The 20574-nt window shown below is 46.4% G+C and overlaps 1 protein-coding gene across 5 annotated transcripts in view; it reads left to right on the top strand.

Moving 5' to 3' along the window:
* Nucleotides 1-20574, top strand: part of hyi (hydroxypyruvate isomerase) — a 42524-nt gene that overhangs the window by 11665 nt on the left and 10285 nt on the right. For 4 of the 5 annotated variants that reach the window (XM_043698928.1, XM_043698927.1, XM_043698929.1 and 1 more), the window contains exons 2-7: nt 2162-2368; nt 2972-3083; nt 6714-6828; nt 7511-7589; nt 16299-16348; nt 19724-19793. In XM_043698928.1, the coding sequence (XP_043554863.1) occupies nt 2167-2368; nt 2972-3083; nt 6714-6828; nt 7511-7589; nt 16299-16348; nt 19724-19793 (628 nt within the window). In that variant the 5' untranslated portion in view covers nt 2162-2166. Of the gene's footprint in view, nt 1-1548; nt 1631-2161; nt 2369-2971; nt 3084-6713; nt 6829-7510; nt 7590-16298; nt 16349-19723; nt 19794-20574 lie in introns of those variants that run through there. The other variant, XM_043698925.1, reaches the window with a different exon arrangement.

Genomic DNA, 20574 nt, shown 5'->3' with positions numbered 1-20574 from the left:
GTGAGGCATTTGATAAGGTTCCCCATGGTAGGCTTATGCGGAAAGTCAGGAGGCATGGGATAGAGGGAAATTTGGCCAATTGGATAGAAAACTGGCTAACCGGTCGAAGGCAGAGAGTGGTGGTAGATGGTAAATATTCAGCCTGGAGCCCAGTTACAAGTGGAGTTCCGCAGGGATCAGTTCTGGGTCCTCTGCTGTTTGTAATTTTTATTAATGACTTAGATGAGGGAGTCGAAGGGTGGGTCAGTAAATTTGCAGATGATACGAAGATAGGTGGAGTTGTGGACAGTGAGGAGGGCTGTTGTCGGCTGCAGAGGGACTTAGATATGATGCAGAGCTGGGCTGAGGAGTGGCAGATGGAGTTCAACCCTGCCAAGTGTGAGGTTGTCCATTTTGGAAGAAGAATAAGAATGCGGAATACAGGGTTAATGGTAGGGTTCTTAGTGAGGTTGAGGAACAGAGGGATCTTGGGGTCTATGTACATAGATCTTTGAAGGTTGCCACTCAGGTGGATAGAGTTTGTAAGAAGGCCTATGGAGTATTATCGTTCATTAGCAGAGGGATTGAATTCAAGAGTCGTGAAGTGATGTTGCAGCTGTACAGGACTTTGGTTAGGCCACATTTGGAGTACTGTGTGCAGTTCTGGTCGCCTCACTTTAGGAAAGATGTGGAAGCTTTGGAGGGGGTGCAGAGAAGATTTACCAGGATGTTGCCTGGAATGGAGAGGAAGTCGTACGAGGCTAGGTTGAGAGTTCTCGGCCTTTTCTTGTTGGAACGGCGAAGGATGAGGGGTGACTTGATCGAGGTTTATAAGATGATCAGAGGAATAGATAGAGTAGACAGTCAGAAACTTTTTCCCTGGGTACAACAGAGTGTTACAAGGGGACATAAATTTAAGGTGAAGGGTGGAAGGTATAGGGGAGATGTCAGGGGTGGGTTCTTTACCCAGAGAGTGGTGGGGGCATGGAATGCGCTGCCTGTGGGAGTGGTAGAGTCAGAATCATTGGTGGCCTTTAAGCGGCAATTGGATAGGTACATGGATGGGTGCTTAAGCTAGGACAAATGTTCGGCACAACATCGTGGGCCGAAGGGCCTGTTCTGTGCTGTATTGTTCTATGTTCTAACACTGTGCACTGACTACAAAATGCACTTCGGTATCTCAAGAAAGCTCCTTCGACAGCATTTTCCAAACCCCAGTCTCTAGCATCCAGATAGACAAAGCAGTAGATGCATGGGAACACCACTACCTGAAGGTAACCACACACCATCCTGACTTGGTACTATATCATTGTTCCTTCACTCTCACCAAGTCAAAATCATAGTGTTCTCTTCCTTACAGGACCAGGTGTCTCAGCACTCCAAGGCCTTCTGTGACTCAAGAAGGCAGTTTACCAGCACCTTCTCTCGGGCAACAAATACTGGCCTACCAGCAATGCCTATGTCCCATGAATGAATAAAGAACAGTTTAACAATAAATCTACATAACTTTAAATGGACATTTTAGTGCTGAAGGAATATCTGCTGGCAATTCTGATTATTCATTAACCTTCCATGCTAAAGAATCTGAACCGGAGGACTGAGCAAAAGTTTTGTAATGAACAAATAAAAAATGCAGAAGGTTTCTCTCCTGGTAAATGTTAAATTATTAGTACTCTTTGAAATATGTGACAAAATGATGTAATCACAGCTGGTGGTTAAAATGATCACACATTGCATGGATCACCCACTGTGACATTACATTGAAGGATAATAAAGTTCCATAATTAACTTCTCAAATGAATCTATATTTAGGAGAAATGTTGTAGAATATTTGTTGTTTAATGAATATCATCCAAAAAGAGAAGGTTTTACTGTCTGTTAAATTTGCTTAATAGGCCATTGAAAAATAGCAGTCTAATGTAGCTTCATCATACCTGCTTTTTTGTGTTTAAAGCAATAAGGAGTGAGTCACTAAAGATGAATACAAATTGTGTGTGGCAGTAGTGAATTGTAGTAATTCAGTCATGCCCTTCAATATGTGTAATAACTGTGTGCTAATGATAATGCACAGAGCAATTTTGGCATTTCAATCAATCTGTGCTCTGACCTTTAGAGAATGAGATTTCACCTTTGGACCTTTCAAAGCTTTTCACTGATACTTTTCCTTCCATTTCGCTTGCAGTCCCAATGTCGTATCCCCTGCATTTCGCTGCCAATCTCTCCTGGCTTTTCCTGGAGTTGGATAACTTGTCCGAACGGGTGGAAGCAGCTGCCCGGGCAGGATTCAAAGCAGTGGAGGTGGCATGGCCGTATGATACTGAAGCAACAGAGCTAAAGAAAGTTTTGGAGAGGAATGGAATGGAGATTGTACTGATTAATACCCCACCTGGTAAATATATATCCATTAATTCCAAATCCAAAATGCATGTCTAAAGGATTAAAATGTGAGGGTTAAATAATCAACCACTATGTAAAGTTTAGATTCAATCATAAATACTTCAGTAGTGAATCCCCTAGAGTCATAGAGTCATACAGCATGGAAACAGACCCTTCGGTCCAACTCATTCATGCCGACCAGGTTTCCCAATCTAGGTCCTGGGCCTCCTCCATCGCCAAATCCTTACCACCTGCCACCTGGAGGAAGAACACCTCATCTTCCACCTTGGGACCCTCCAACCACATGGGATCAATGTGGATTTCACCAGTTTCCTCATTTCCCATGCCCACCTTATCCCAAATCCAACCTTCCAACTTGGCACTGCCCTCTTGACCTGATCATCTTCCTTCCCACTTATCCGCTCCACCCTTCTCTCCGACCTATCACCTTCTCCCTCACCTTCATCCACCCATCGCATTCGCAGCTACCTTCCCCCAGCCTCCCCCCCTACCCACCTTCCCATTTATCTCTCAGATTCCCAGCCCACATCCTTCCACCCCACAGCTCATTAGATATCTTGCTGGATTTTTTCTGTGTTGGCTTTCTCCTTTCCAGGAAACAAAGCAAAAGGAGAACTGGGGCTTGGAGCACTTCCTATGCAGCAAGTGGAATTCCGAACAGGACTGGAATTGGCAGTGAAGTATGCTAAAACTGTAGGGTGCAAACAGTGAGTATCATTCAGGTGCTAGTTTAGGACTTTTGCCATTTATATTGTAGTTACATAGTGAAAGCAAACCCCTTAAGCCAAGCAATAGCCTGCTGATTGGTTAAATCTTGAGATGATCAGTCTGTTATGTAGTCTATAGAGGGAACACTTCTCGGTAATGTGCAGCATTGATTGCATCTCCCCACTTAGAGATTTCTAGTCAGGTCTCAGAAGTAGAAGTTAGATGTGCAGGGACCCCCAACTTTTTCTAGGTCTGTTGAAGAATGACCACTGTCACTGTGGTAAATCAAAGCCTGCCTTTTGACAAATAAGGTTTTGGACAAGGCTTTGTTAGTGACTTCCCCTGTTTCCAATCTTTGATTCAATATGTGTCTGCTGGTGAATCTTATTCAGGAAAGTTGATTCATATGGGGTGATGAGATGGAAGACAGACAGTAGGTGGTTTGAACATGTCATCCAAAACTGGAATGTGAGAAGTAGCATGAACGGTTCCAATCAGCTTGTGGGTTTTTGTCAGTCAACATGTGTGTAGCGGAGTGCTGCTTAAGAAGACAAGAAGCTAGAGGTTATTGATTGGAAGCTTCCAATTATAATACTCATTGTTGTATTCAACTGAGTGTCAGTGAGATGTGTGTTTTGACAGACAGGTACACAGTGCAGTGCTGCAGGGTGTGATAGCGCAAATGCTGAGGTTCAGGCTGTTGCAGCATCAGCATCCCATGTAGAACTGATACTTTGGCAACTGATACATCTAAAACCGATTAACTCAGCTGGATTTTGGGTAAAGTGAGAGCAGGGAGAATGTAGAAATGTTCAGAGAAGAGAGCAAGAGAAATTAAAGCAAGGTCAGGGAGAGGGGGAGAAGTGTACTGTAGGGCAATGGCAATAGAAGATAAAGCAAGAGGCAAGAAAGGGAGAGACCTGCTGTAAGACTGTAGAATGTCAGAAGTCACATGACACCAGTTATAGTTTGACAGGTTTATTTGAAATCATAAGCCTTTGGAGTGCTGCTCCTTCGTCAGGTGAATACCAGTAAGACTGGAGAGTGGAGGAGAGCCCAAGGGTGCAGACTCAGTAACATATTCCATGTAATTAATAATCCAGTGGACTCTCTATGGTCCTGACAGAGCCGCAGAACTGAATTATATAATTACAAAACTGCATTTGTCTAGATACCCAGTTGGACGGGTTACTGGACTGGTGGATATGATATGATCGCTGCTTATAGGTTTCAAAAGGGGCGAGATAATGTCAACCATGGCAAACATAGAGTGCAGAACTCATGGCTCAAGATTGAATGGGATTTAAATTCAAAACTCATCTATGGTGATAATGTTTTTGTGAACATCTAGAAAATCTGTGAAATGGACTCCCAAAACAGATAATGGAAGATAGAAGTATTTATTCATTCAAGTGCAAATTAGATAGATTCTGTTCAGTGAATAAAAAAATTCACTGAGACATGATAATGGTATAAGTATAGTGTGCTTGCCTGGAATGGATAATTTCAGCTTTATGGCGCCAAAACTCTCCATTACTACAGGTTTTCCTTCCCATTTGCTAGTTCCATCGTAGGTTAATTGATAAAAGATGAATTGCCATGATTAGTGAACAACTCCATTAATACTGTATCATACAACTACCAAAATGCTAGAAGGTAAACTAAGTGAAACTTGCTCATTTACTGTGCCTATTGTTCTCATTCTTGTATTCCTAGTTGGCTACTGAACTGGACTACTAAACCCGAGTTCAGACACCAAAGTTCAGTTTGAAAATTTAGATTCAATTTAGAATCTGGAAATAAGCACAGAGTAATAGTCAAGAGAATCCATAGAATCTCTACAATGTTGAAAGAGGCCATTTGGCCCATTGAGTCCACACCAACTCTCTGAAGAGCATCCCACCCAGACTCAGTCTCCCTTTCACCGCATCCCTGGATTCGCCATGGCTAATCCACCTAGCCTGCACATCCCTGGACACTTTTGACAAGTTAACATGGCCAATCCTTCTAACCTACACATCTTTTGGACTATGGGAGGAAACCAGTGTACCCAATGGAAACCCACAAAGACACAGGGAGAATGTGCAAACTCCACACAGACAATCACCCAAAGGCTGAGATTGAACCTGGGTCCCTGGTGCTATGAGGCAGCAGTTCTAACCACTGAGCCACTGTGGCACCCCTCACCCCCACCCCCCATCTCCATGAAATTTGGATGGACTACAAATACATTCTACCTTTAGAATTTCTTGTACATTGATGATTTGGACTGCAGCTGAGTTAGTGGGGCATGTGAGAAACATTGACGAAACATGCTACTTGAACCTTCAGCTCAATAACCACAGATTAATGATCAAATGTATATTTCACTAATAAATTCTTGAAGCAATGAAACTAAAGCTAAATATCAGAAGAAAATTAGAAATACTTTAGCCAGACAATAACTGAGGACAAAAGTAATGAAATCTGCCTATATATCTGAAGTTCAACTTGGGACTTAAAACTTGCAGCACCGGGTGACACGGTAGCTCAGTGGTTAACACTACTGCCTCGCAGTGCCAGGGGCCTGGGTTCAATCCCAGACTAGGGCGACTGTCTGCATGGAGTTTCCACATTCTCCCTGTGTCTGCGTGGGTTTCCTCCGGGTGCTCCGGTTTCCTCCCACAGTCCAAAGATGTGCAGGTCAGGTGAATTGGCCATGCTAAATTGTCCATAGTGATAGGTGCATTAGTGGGGAGTAGGTGAATTGGCCATGCTAAATTGCCCGTAGTGTTAGGTTAAAGGGGTAAATGTAGGGGTATGGGTGGGTTGCGCTTCGGCGGGTCGGTGTGGACTTGTTGGGCCGAAGGGCCTGTTTCCACACTGTAAATAATCTAATCTAATCTAATCTAATCTAATCTAGGGGAATGGGTCTGGGTGGGTTACTCTTCGGAGGGTCGGTGTGGACATCTTGGGCCGAAGAGCCTGTTTCCACACTGTAGGAAACTGAATCTACATCCATAAATAAATTGGGAAAAGGCAGCCACTTGGCTCACCAAGCCCGTAGTGATAATGAATGGGGCGGCGATGATAATGTTATAATGATATATTGACTAAGTAGTCACTGGAATAATAATCTAGAACCCATGCTAATGTTTTGGCAGCATGAGTTGAAATCACATCATTTGAATTCAATAAAAATCTGGAATAAACAGCAAGCCTAATGGTGACTATGTAACCACTGTCGATTGTTATAAATATCCACCTGGTTCATTAATGTCCTTTAGGGAAGGAAATCTGCTCTCCTTACCTGATCTGGACTACATGTAACTCCAAATCACAGCAATGTGTTGACTCTTAACTGCCTATGACTCCCAACCAAGTGACACCCTACATCCTATGAATGACAAGAAAAAAAGTGATCATGGTATTAACCCATGTGGTTCCTTAGAGAAGCAAATCTGATAATCTTATCTGATCTTTATGATGGACCACGAAGCCACTCAGTTATAGGAAACCAAGGTTACTAGAGTTGGACAGTAAATACCAACCTTGCCAGAGAATGAATGCAAAATGTTAGAATAGTCTATAAGATACATTCTAAAGTAATGAGTATGTTTTACGCAGTATTGCTATTCTTTCTGTTGAAGGATCCATTTGATGGCAGGACGTGTTCCAGTGGACCTAGACAGAACATCTGTTGCCAAGGCAATGGAGACCACATTTATAGAAAATCTGAAGTATGCTGCAGACATCCTTTCAAAGGTAACTTTCTAATAGAACAGTAAAACGTCAAAGACTAATGATTCAGGAGGAATGTGGTGATATCTGTTGTGCACAATGACTGTTAATGGATCTACCTCCTCCATCCTCTTCACTATAAATCTGTTTCAGAAAGAGCCTTAAACCGAGAGTACATCTCAGCCTCTGCAGTTTCTGGAATAAAGTTCACATTTAAGAGCCGGCCCCTGTAGTTATGGGTAAAAGCAATTGACTTGGGATTGTTATTGTTGCTGGTGAGATTAGACAATGGTAATGTTCTGAGTACAATTGAAATAAAAGCAGTAAATGCTGAAACACTCGAGATCAGGCAGCAGCTATGTGGTTTGTGAGATTGGGTTTGCAGGAAAGATCATAGCACCGTTGATTTGAGTCATTAATGAGTTGAGACATGGTATGACTTACATAGAATTTTTTGTTCTTTGAACCAGATATTATTGTTTCCCCCTCTTTTGTCCCTCCCTACTCAATTGTACCTGGAGTGCATAGACTTTTTGCCTGTCCATAGCCCCTTTACTGTGGGTTACAGTCTTCCAGTCCATCCATTGATGGACTGGAAGACTGGCTGATACTATAATTTTTCAACCTTCCAAAGATTTGTCTTTTTTTTATTATTTGCCAAACTTAACCACCTGAGTGTAACGTTAAACTTATTACTTTTATTCAGGAAGAGATGCAAGGTTTGATTGAACCTATTAACTCTCGAATCACAGATCCTCGTTACTTCCTGAATACTCCGCATCAAGGTAAGTGTGAATATTGATCTTTAGGCAGCTCCATTCAGGTCTGTAAATTACTCGGGTAGTCAGGTTATTCATAAAATTTAAAAAGCAATTGAGTTTAAATTTACTCAGCTGATGAAGAGTTTGGATAAAGAAATACGTGTCACACACTATGATCACCTCTTGCTATTTTTCATATTATTTATTAGGGAGCAGTACATGAATTGGGAAATATATTGGGCATTTACTAACATATTAAGAGTCTGTGTGCACTTTTGTTGACAATTCCAATGACCATGTAAATTTGTCATTCTATAGTTATACCATCTTGCCAGTGACAGCACTGTCGATTGAGTTTTCTTTGTGTCTTCCTGGTCCCCAGCCTGTCATCTCTTCAAAACAAAAAACTTGTTCTCCACTTCCCAAATTGCAGTACGTTTTTTTAAAGATATATGAAGATGTAAAATCTAAGTGTCGTACAAAGTAAACATAAATTTGAAATGTTCTTCTGGAATGAAGGTTCTAGAGTATGACAGATACAACCTCCATAATATTTGTTCATCTGCGATCTAAATTTCTGCAAACTCATCTCTGTACTGACCAGCATGGTTTTACTATCTGGGAAGTGAAGCACATATGTTAAGTTTTTAATATATTTCTCATACTGATCCATGCATTAACTTCCATGTCATACAAGTGTCCGGCAGGGACTGTCTCCAACAGATAGGCTAGGTGAATTAGCCATGGGAAATTAAACACTGCAGCCTTGAAATGGAGGAAAGTATGCCTGCAGTGCGGTTAGGGAGGGAGTATGATTCTAAGTGAGAACCTGATCATTGTCCCATGGTGTTCAACCATTTTACTATGGCTGATTCCCCAAATGGCATTGCCTCTTCTGGATGTTCCACAACCAACATCCTGTGGATGACCATTGACCAGCAACTGAATTAAACCCACCACGTAAGTACTACAGAATAGTCCAGAAGCTGATGATCATGTCGTGAGTAACTTCCCTCCTGACTCTCCAAGTTACACTTCAGGAGTCTGATGAATAGTCTCCACGTTTTTGTATAAAGGCAGCCCCAATCAGACTCAAGAAACTTAGCACTCTCCGAGACAAAGCAACCCAATTATCTGCACCCTGTCCATCACTTCCTCCACCAATGGCAAGGAAAGCAGTATATACCATTTGCAAGATACACTCTCCAAGGTTTCATCAATAGCATCTTACAAATCTGTGACCTCAATATGCCTCCACCACCCGAACGCCTCTGTCCAAGTCACCTGTTCTCTTGACTTAGAGATCTGTCACTGTAACTCACTGCCTTGAATCAAAATCCTTGAACTTCCTCACTAACCACACTGCAGGCATACTTTCCTCAGCTACCTGGATTACACCTCTTCCCACCCCACCTCCTGCAAAAATGCCATCCCATATTCCCAATTCCTCTGCCTCCACCATATCTGCTCCCAGGAGGACCAGTTCCACCACAGAACACACCAGATGGCCTTCTTCTTTAGAGACATGGCAATGTCCTTTCCCATATGGTTGAAGATGCCCTTCAACGCATCTCATTCACATCCCGCACCTCCGCCCTCAAAACCCACCCATCCAACCATAACAAGGACAGAACCCCCGCCCGGTCCTCACTTTCCACCCTACCAACCATCGCATTAACCATATCATCCGCCGACATTTCCGCCACCTCCAAACAGACCCCACCACCAGGGATATATTTCCCTGCCCACCCCTTTCCGCCTTCCGCAAAGACCTTTCCCTCCGTGACTACCTGGTCAGGTCCACGCACCCACAACAACCCACCCTCCTGTCCTGGCACCTTCCCCTACCACTGCAGAAATTGCAAAACCTGCGCCCACACCTCCTCTCTCACCTCCATCCAAGGCCCCAAAGGAGCCTTCCACATCCATCAAAGTTTCACCTGCACATCCACATTTATTGTATCCGTAGCTCCCGATGCGGTCTCCTCTACATTGGGAGACTGACGCCTCCTCGCAGAGCACTTTAGGGAATATCTCCGGGGCGCCCGCACCAATCAATCCCACCGCCCTGTGGCCCAATATTTCAACTCCCCCTCCCACTCTGCCAAAGACATGCAGGTCCTGGGCCTCCTTCACCGTCACTCCCTCACCACCCGACACCTGGAGGAAGAACGCCCCATCTTCTGCCTCACTTCAACACCAGGGCATCAATGTGGACTTCATCAGTTTCCTCATTTCCCCTTCCCCCACCTTACCCCAGTTCCAACCTTCCAGCTCATGACCTGTCCTACCTGCCAATCTCCCTTCAATATCGATTTTCCTGCCCCTCGGATGCTGCCTGACCTGCTGTGCTTTTCCAGCACCACTCTAATATAAACTATACTTTCCTCCTTTACAAGGCTGCAATGTTTCGAGAAGGTAGCTCACCACTACCTCCTTGGAGACAACTAGAGGTAGGTGTCAGATGCTGGCTGTACTAATGGCACCAAAGCCTTGCAAACAAATAATGATGCGCACTTCACACGTGTAAACATCACCAGTCTCTCAGGGGTAGTTCATATGAAATACCCTTGAGATACAAATATAATTATTTAAACATAAATACTAATGTCATACAAGTGTAATTCCTGTCAGAATCTGCTTTTTAAAAATTGGTATTTAGATATTTTTTCTAGATTTTAATACTATTTACAAGTCACTTTAGCACCAAAGTGATATTTCAGTATGTCTAGGATGAGCCAAACGCCCTCTTTTAATACTGTAAGAACTCTATGCTGTGCTAATACTCGACCATAGGAGAGTAACTGGGTTTGAGAGGCCTGTGAGAGTGCCCCTTGAGGAATTGTGTTTACCTGGGTTTTTAATATCATGTGGAGACAGCTCTGCGTTGTATTTACTGTGGATTATTTGTGAAAACTGCAGTCTTATCTCCTGAAGTCATGACAGAGAGGGCATGCAAAGCCATTAGCTTTTCAAAGCAGCACTCCTTTACAGCTGCTCCTTTATTTACAAAGGATGCAAACCAGTTTGTGTGTGTGTGTGTGTGTGTGGGGTGGGGTGGGGGGGAGTTTACTGCATGTTTGACAGTCTGGCTAGGAGAGATTAATGAATCCCCATTAGGTTTTAATAATAACTACTTTATTACATATTAAGAAACAAAGTGCAGCTTTACAGAACTCTGACCAACACCACTGTAGCCATGATGCTTCTCACTCATCTCTTACAGGATCAGTGTAGGACGTGATAGTCCCTCTGTCCTAGACATTAACCCTTTCAAACCCTTCTACCCAGAAGTGGTCACTTTAGAACACAGAAGGCTATAGGAAGTTGACTAGAAGCCTTCAAAATTATGAGGGATGTTGATTTGAGTAAATGGGAAGACATTCCTTTGAATGAATGCATGAATTAGCTTTGTTGTCGCGTATATTTAATGAGTGTGATAAAAGGTGTATATGTTGCCATTTACAGCACCGTCTTACGTACGAAGGTAACTAGGTACAGGTTCAATTACAAGATCTTAAAAAAAAGCTGGCTCCTGTGAGAAAGAAATGACTGCCGATGTTGGAGGGTCAGTGACAAAATGTGTGACAGTACAGAAGTTGGAACAGTACAGAAGGTCAGACCGGACCCGAGGAGCAGGAAGGCCCATTTTTAGGGCGTAAGCTTTTCACTGGGCCCTAACCCCAGACCGCACCAGACTTCACCTTGAGGATCATGAGGCTGAGGAATTGCTCAGACCACCATGCCAGGCCGCGAGGACACCACACCGGGCCAAGAAGACACCACACTGGGGCCGAGAGGGTACCACACCAGGCCGAGAGGACACCAACACATTCCACCCTGACCTTAAATTTACCTGGACCATCTCTGACACCTCCCTCCCCTTCCTGGACCTCTCCATCTCCATCAGTGACGACCGACTTGACACTGACATTTTCTACAAACCCACCGACTCCCACAGCTACCTGGATTACACCTCTTCCCACCCTACCTCTTGCAAAAATGCCATCCCGTATTCCCAATTCCTCCGCCGTATCTGCTCCCAGGAGGAGCGGTTCCACCATAGAACACACCAGATGGCCTCCTTCTTTAGAGACCGCAATTTCCCTTCCCACATGGTTAAAGATGCCCTCCAACGCATCTCATCCACATCCCGCACCTCCGCCCCCAGACCCAACCCCTCCAACCGCAACAAGGACAGAACGCCCCTGGTGCTCACCTTCCACCCTACCAACCTTCGCATAAACCAAATCATCCGCCAACATTTCCCCCACCTCCAAACAGACCCCACCACCAGGGATATATTTCCCTCCCCACCCCTCTCCGCCTCCCGCAAAGACCGTTCCCATCCCTCCAATCAAAATAGTAAAAACATTATGTGATACGCACACAAAAACACAGATAATATGTTTAAAAGGGTTACGGTGTCTATTACAGACAGGAAGGTAAAATAAATAGCATTTTAAAGTTCTTGAATTATGAGAGTGAAACTTGACACCACAATTGTTTTGCTGTTGTCTTGTTTCCTCAACAGTGACAGAGTTTGCAGACGTCCTTGAGATCTCAATGAATGGCTGTTTTTCCAAGTTGCTTTTTCATTGGACACTGGTTCCTGAGCTGGAGACAGACAGGGAGAGAGGAACTTGTAACGTCATTGCTGTTATTTCTTTCCTTCTCTGCCTTTTTTACTTCAAACTAGTTCTTTGATATCGGTCCATTTATGTTTTCCTGAATCTGTTCCATTGTCCTTCTGAGTTAGCAGAGCACAGCAATTCAGGCAGCATCCGAGGACAGGCAAAATCGACGTTTCCACGCTTCAGGCTCTCTGCCTTTATTCCTGATGAAGGGCTTTTGCCCGAAACGTCGATTTTGCCTGTCCTCGGATGCTGCCTGAATTGCTGTGCTCTTCCAGCACCACTGATCCAGAATCTGGTTTCCAGCATCTGCAGTCATTGTTTTTACCTACTGAGAGGACACCACACCGGGCCGAGAGGACACCACACCAGGGCCGAGAAGATACCACACTGGGCCGAGACGATACCACACCGGGCCGAGACGATACCACACCGGGCCGAGAGGATACCACAACGGGCCGAGAGGACCCCACACCAGGCTGAGAGGATACCACACCGGGCCGAGAGGACCCCACACTAGGCTGAGAGGATACCACACCGGGCCAAGAGGGTACCACACTGGGCTGAGAGTATACCACACCGGGCGGAGAGGGTACCACACCGGGTGGAGAGGGTACCACACCGGGCCAAGAGGATACCATGCCGGGACCGAGAGGGTACCACGCCAGGGCCAAGAGTGTACCACACCGGGCCGAGTGGATATCACACCGGGCCGAGAGGGTACCACGCCGGGGCCGAGAGGGTACCACGCCAGGGCCAAGAGTGTACCACACCGGGCAGAGTGGATACCACACCAGGGCCGAGAATATACCACACCGGGCCGAGAGGATATCACACCGGACCGAGAGGATACCACACCGGGGCCGAGAGGGTACCACACCGGGCCGAGAGGGTACCACACCGGGCCGAGAGGGTACCACACCGGGGCCATGAGGGTACCACACCGGGACGAGAGGGTACCACACCGGGCTGAGAGGGTACTACATTCAGCCGAGAGGGTACCACACCAGGCCGAGAGGATACCACACCGGGCAGAGAGGGTACCACATCGGGGCTGAGAGGGTACCACACCGGGACGAGAGGGTACCACACCAGGCTGAGAGGATACCACACCGGGCCGAGAGGGTACCACACCGGGCTGAGAGGATACCACACTGGGCGGAGAGGGTACCACACCGGGCAGAGAGGATACCACACCTGGATGTGAGGGTACCACACCGGGGCCGAGAGGATACCACACCGGGGCCGAGAGGATACCACACCGGGGCCGAGAGGATACCACACAGGGGCCGAAATGAGACCACACTGGGCCGAGAGGGTACCACACCGGGGCCAAGAGGGTACCACACCGGGCCAAGAGGATACCACGCCGGGGCCGAGAGGGTACCACGCCAGGGCCAAGAGTGTACCACACCGGGCCGAGTGGATACCACACCGGGGCCGAGAATATACCACGCCGGGCCAAGAGGATATCACACCGGACCGAGAGGATACCACACCGGGGCCGAGAGGGTACCACACCGGGGCCGAGAGGGTACCACACCGGGCTGAGAGGATACCACACTGGGCGGAGAGGGTACCACACCGGGCAGAGAGGGTACCACACCGGGGCCGAGAGGATACCACACCGGGCCGAGAGGATACCACACCGGGCCGAGAGGGTACCACACCGGGCCGAGAGGGTACCACACCGGGCTGAGAGGATACCACACCGGGCCGAGAGGATACCACACCGGGCCGAGAGGGTACCACACCGGGCTGAGAGGATACCACACCGGGGCCAAGAGGATATCACACCGGGCTGAGAGGGTACTACATTGAGCCGAGAGGGTACCACACCAGGCTGAGAGGATACCACACCGGGCCGAGATGATACCACATCGGGCCGAGAGGATACCACACCGGGCCGAGAGGGTACCACACTGGGGCCAAGAGGATACCCACCGGGGCCATGAGGGTACCACACCGGGACGAGAGGGTACCACACCGGGCTGAGAGGGTACAACACCGGGCCGAGAGGGTACCACACCGGGCCGAGAGGGTACCACACCGGGCCGAGAGGGTACCACACCGGGCCGAGAGGGTACCACACCGGGCCGAGAGGGTACCACACCGGGCAGAGAGGATACCACACCTGGATGTGAGGGTACCACACCGGGGCCAAGAGGATACCACACCGGGCCGAGAGGGTACCACACCGGGTCCGAGAGGGTACCACACCGGGGCCGAGAGGATACCACACCGGGGCTGAGAGGACACCACACCGGGCCGAGAGGGTACCACACCGGGGTTGAGAGGATACCACACCGGGGTTGAGAGGATACCACATCGGGCCAAGAGGACACCACACCGGGCGAGAGGGTACCACAGCTCGCCATGAGGGTACCACACCAGGGCCGAGAGGGTACAACACTGGGCTGAGAGGATACCACACCGGGCCGAGAGGGTACCACACCGGGCCGAGAGGGTACCACATCAGGCCGAGAGGATACCACACCGGGATGAGAGGGTACCACACCGGGGCTGAGAGGGTACCACACTGGGACTGAGAGGGTACCACACCGGGGCTGAGAGGATACCACACCGGGATGAGAGGATACCACACCGGGACGAGAGGGTACCACACCGGGATGAGAGGATACCACACCGGGCTGAGAGGATACCACACCGGGATGAGAGGGTACCACACCGGGCTGAGAGGGTACCACACCGGGGCTGAGAGGATACCACACCAGGCCGTGAGGATACCACACCAGGCCGTGAGGATACCACACCAGGCTGTGAGGATACCACATCAGGCCGAGAGGATACCACACCGGGGCCGAAAGGGTACCACACCGGGCCGAGAGGACACCACACCGGGCCGAGAGGATACCACACCGGGGCCGAGAGGATACCACACCGGGACGAGAGGATACCACACCGGGGCCGAGAGGGTACCACACTGGGCCGAGAGGATACCACACTGGGCCGAGAGGATACCACACCGGGACCAAGAGGATACCACAACGGGCCGAGAGGATACCACACCGTGGCCGAGAGGATACTACACCAGGCTGAGAGGATACCACACCGGGCTGAGAGGGTACCACACCGTGGCGGAGAGGATACCACACCGTGGCCGAGAGGATACTACACCAGGCTGAGAGGATACCACACCGGGCTGAGAGGGTACCACACCGTGGCCGAGAGGATACCACATTGAGCCGAGATGAATCCAGGAGACTCAGTCATTTAGAGGATATTGGTTTCAGTTAATTTGCAAAAGAGCTAGAGGAATGAGGTGGAGGGGAAGAGCTTATTGATGTGATGAGCTATTGTGCTCTGAAATGTGCTGCTTGAAGGAATGTTGGAAGCCTCTTAACATTCTAAATGGAGTAAGATCTACACTGTTAAATGAAATGTTCGCAGGGTTATGGATAGAGAACAACGCTTGGGAATAACTAGATTTTCCAAAGAGTTACATGATCATGATGGGCTGAGTGTCCATCTTCAGTCCTCTATGATTCTGAATCATTATTGGTTTTGTTTAAATGAGCATCTCTTTTGGAGATTGTATCTATTGCTGTTTTCAGTCACGTGAATGACTGGGTGGAGCTTGATACCAATCGTTCAAAACGGCGACAGTTTGCCCATTGAGCTGCATCAAGCATTGATTCCAGATGCCTCATTCATGAGGGGAAGCAGCAGTAACAAAGAACAAGTCAATCCTACACTCTGGATCCCATTACATCAAGCAGCTGCCTAACCACAAAGATCTCTGGGTCGAGAATTGACCTGTTCAGTCAACTGAAGACCCCCTTGCAGAACCTCATAACCCTGCATAGACATCATGCTGGAATTGAGGGACAGCTGACAACTATGTAAACACCAGCCTGCCTGTTTTCACAATCACAGTTACAGCACCTCTGATGTACACATTGCAGCAGTATGCCATTATATTAAACCCCCTTGGAATAAAAACGCTAGCTTAACCCAGCCTTTAAAGATTAGTCCTGAAGTGGTTTAAAGTTGAGATGAAATACAAGTGGTTTAATCTGCAGGTTAGTAACCATTTCCCTCTGTACCCATTTAATACGGGCTGTGCTGTTTGTTTCAGCTGAGAAGATTCTGCAGCAAGTGGATAGGCCTAACTTGAAACTCCAGCTGGTGAGTGACACCATAAATAGAAAATAATTTCCTAAATTCCCGAGTCGTCAGCGATTTACAATCTGTAAGAATAATAGAGGACAGAAAGCCTGATGAATCAGTAATCACATCCTCTTTTGATGAGGACAGCAGTCAGCATATTCATGTTCACTTGGAATATTAATATAACATCCCTGTCCGATTGCTGGTTTTTGATGTTGACAGAAATGCTTCTCAGCAATCCAACTTGGGTAAATTTCTACTGAACTTGTCATTATTGCATCAAAATTCTTGACCCTTCAGTGAGTGCCTCATTCCAAATCATCCTGCCTCCAGATACCCATTCAGCGGCCATCACATCAGCTCACAGTTAATTACCTTATTAATATTAATGCTGCTTTAAGTATTATTAATAATTGATAAAAGTGAGTGGAAGTGATCAAGAAAGAACTAATTGGCAATAGTGTGGGATACTCCCTCCTGTGCAGGTTCGGTGTTTCACGTCTGGCACCATCAGGATTAAGACTTTGATGGATTTGGGTTTTTTTTTTCCAAATTTTGGAACCAAATCCCTCTTTATGCCACACTTTGTACTGATCATCAGAGTGCTAAAGCTAACTAGGTTATAGATCACTGTTAGGGAGTGCTGGGGGTGCCTCAAGACCTTGTAAATGCTTTGGGCAAAAAAGATTTTAAGGTTTGATTAGGCAAGAGGTCTATTCATCTTACATTGACATGACTCTTGCGGGGAAAGTCCTGCAATAATGGGAACAGAGAGAATTGGCTGATTTCTGATCCTCTGCTCCGAAAGTAGCCAGGAATATTGACATTGCGACATTCCTGCTGCGTATCCGGAGAATAAGGAGGGCTAGAGGTTGGCTGTAAGTCTGAAAGCACCGCAAAGGACTTGGATGATTTGAGTATGTGGCTCTTGGTGATCTTCTGCTTTCGGTCCAGTCGGCGAACAGCCTCTCCACTCCCATACTGATGCTGCCTGGAAATTAAGTGGCTGGGTTTTTGGACAAATACAGTTTTTGGATCAAAGTGTGTTCCCCACACAGGAGATAGGGTGTCACCATTGAAAATGTCCTGCATGATCCGTTGCACGTGTGTTTTTGTACCCAACCCTTTTTGATACACACTTACTAAATAGCCACCATGACCAGAAGGCCACAGCGTGATAAGTGATGAATTAAAACAAAATATTTGGATTTGCAAATACTAAACTTTTTCTGGATGCTCAGGAATGGCTGGTATTTCATGGTACTCTGTTATTTCCCCGGTCAGTAGCATGAGCTATGTAGAACCATAGAATTTCTACAGTGTGAAAGCAGGCCATTCAGCCTATCAAGTCCACACTTACCCTTCAAGGAGCATATCACCCAGACACCCCCACTCTATCCCCGTAGCCCTGCATTTCCCACAGTTAATCCACCTAGCCTGTACATTCCTGGATATTATGGGCAATTTATCATGGCCAATCCAGCTAAACTACATGAAGACTTTACATATCCATCCATAATAAACAGTTGTTCATATTGACTAGGGTCCCTAAGTCTTTGAAAGGTATAGTATTTATCTGAACACCAGGAGAAGTGATCTGTTTGATGCTGGACTTAAGTTTAAAACAATGTCTCCAACCTTACACATATGCACAAGGTGTTCCACTTAAAGCTGGCACTGGTCACTAGCACAGCTCGTTTGGTATAGCCAGATTTGAGAAACTTTACATGTGGTCAGTGGAAATTCCCTTCCACTCACTCCAGTTATTTACTGATGAACATAGTTAGAGATTTACTTTGAATATTGAGGGTTCTGCTCTCTTTTTGGCAATGAATGAATTAATGCCTTACCTGTCATGTAGAGTGCCAACACATGGAGCATCTGTGTGCTGCTATCACCATCAGCAATTTGTACAGTCACATGGCAGGATTTGTGAGATCTCATGCCACTAGTCAGCCCTCAGACAGCAAGGCAAAAGTGAGGGCTGGAGATCAGAGTCTAGATTAGAGTGGTGCTGGAAAAGCACAGCAGGGTCAGACAGCATCCGAGGAACAGGAAAATTGACGTTGCAGGCAAAAGCCCTTCATCAGAAATGATTCGGAGACTGCACAACAATCAACAGACAGGAGGGTTCCCTCCCAGTTGGGGAACACTTCAGTTGACCAGGACATTCAGCCTCGGACCTTTGGGTGACCATCCTCCAAGGTGGACTTCGGGACAGGCAACAGAGGAAAGTGGCCGAGCAGAGGCTGATAGCTAAGTTTGGTACCCATAGGGAGGGCCTCAACCGGGACCTTGGGTTCATGTCACATTACAGGTGATCACCATTGCACTACACACACACACACACACAGATATTCCTATACACACGGACACAGGTACACACAGATGCGCACACAGACACCCACACATATCCTTATAGACACACAGACTCCCACACATGCACCCCCTCACAGACATAAGACACTCTCAGGTCATAGACAGAGAACACAGGGGGCTAACACCTTCAACATATTGTCTAGCTATCACCATTGTTAACAGCTCACCCGAGAATGCAACTTTAAAAAAAAGGGTTTTGTGATTTACACATGAAAGAAGTGAAACTATCACTGTAATCTAACAGATGAAAGGTTTAACAGACAATCAGTTCTTCAATGTATAATTTCAGTTACATCACACTGCAAATTTTTGCTATAAATTCTGTGTTACGATCGAGCCCTCCACAATCACCTGATGAAGGAGGAGTACTCCAAAAGCTAGTGCTTCTAAATAAACCTGTTGGACTATAATCTAGTGTTGTGTGATTTTTAACTTCGTCCACCCCAGTTCAACACCAGTTCCTCCACATCATGGCTACCATTGACTCTTCTGTTGTGACACCAGGCATCACAAATTTTTGGACATTCCGAAAAATTCCTCTACTGATATTTAATATTGGGGCATGCATCTTTTCATTGGGAATTGAATTGTTTGAATGATGATATTTCCCCAAAGAGTCACTAAGTAATTTAGTAGGGAGTTCAAGGGAATTTACTTAGTGTTCTTACAATGTGAAATTTGCTACCCATTAGATTAGCATATACACATTGAAGAGGAAGTTAGACACATACAGAAGGGAAAAGGCATAGAAGGACGCGTGAAGATGAAGTAAGGTGGGAGGCAGCTAATGTGAGGCATGGACTCCTGTTTCAACTCTGCTGTAACAGCATGATAAACCCCTATCCTCTGAAGGAATGCAATCCTCAGTCTCACTCGATTTCTGTCATGATCAGACATTCTTTCTGTACAAGGTTGTTCCTTGTAAATTTGATGCCTCAAACTGAGGTAACATAGTGCAAATTTCTGTGCAGAGACTGGCTGTTTCCGGATTAACTGAGTTGTGTTTCACTGCAGGACTTGTTTCACTGCCAGATAATGGATGGGAATCTCACTCAGAATGTATCCAACTACTTCTCCCGAATAGGCAAGTACTTGCATTCTGTTTACATATTTATGTTTCAGATGGATTGTAACCAGTGATCTGCCCGTATACTAAGAAAGTCATTAAGTGTGGCTCAAGCTGATCTTCCAGCATTTTTGCGGTTGTGTCTGTGAGCTCTGTTGCTTAGAGAGTGAGCACTGCTGATCTTCTGTTCTTCAGAAATGATATTCAGAGAACTCAAAACCATTATAAATAATGAATCAAAGCACACAATGCTGGAAATACAGACAGCGTCTGTCGAGTGAAGCAAAATTGCTTGCCTGAATTTTCCAATAACTAAATAGCTGTTTGTGCAGCACGGATGGTATTTGTGCATCAGGACCCTGGAGAATTCCTGAAGGAGCACATTCTAAGGGAATTACTCAGGGCAATTAAGATTCTGCTGGACATTCTCCCTCGGAAAATATCCATGTAGTTTGAGAATTTGGAGGATTCCTCGGCAGTTAAGTTAACTGGGAAACGTTAGACAATTAAAAACCCAGTCAAACTCTTGATAACTATTAAGCTGAACATCTGCCCAACTATACTTCCCTGAGACTCCCTCTGCATCACATTGTTGAACCTGACATACCCTGTAGTCCTAGGACCCAGCGGCCCCTTCCTTTTTGGGACCCCCACCCCGATTGAGACTGATAACAGCTTCACCCACCCACCCCCACCAACTAGGGTCCAAAATCACTCTCCCCACACCCTCCGAGAAAATGGAAAAGTAGCAATGTTTGCCCCTCCTCGGAAAATCCAACCCAGTGTTTGAATAAAATGG

Source organism: Chiloscyllium plagiosum, chromosome 11 (genome assembly GCF_004010195.1).
Source record: "Chiloscyllium plagiosum isolate BGI_BamShark_2017 chromosome 11, ASM401019v2, whole genome shotgun sequence".
Classification (NCBI taxonomy): domain Eukaryota; kingdom Metazoa; phylum Chordata; class Chondrichthyes; order Orectolobiformes; family Hemiscylliidae; genus Chiloscyllium; species Chiloscyllium plagiosum.
This window is presented reverse-complemented; position numbering and strand designations above follow the sequence as displayed.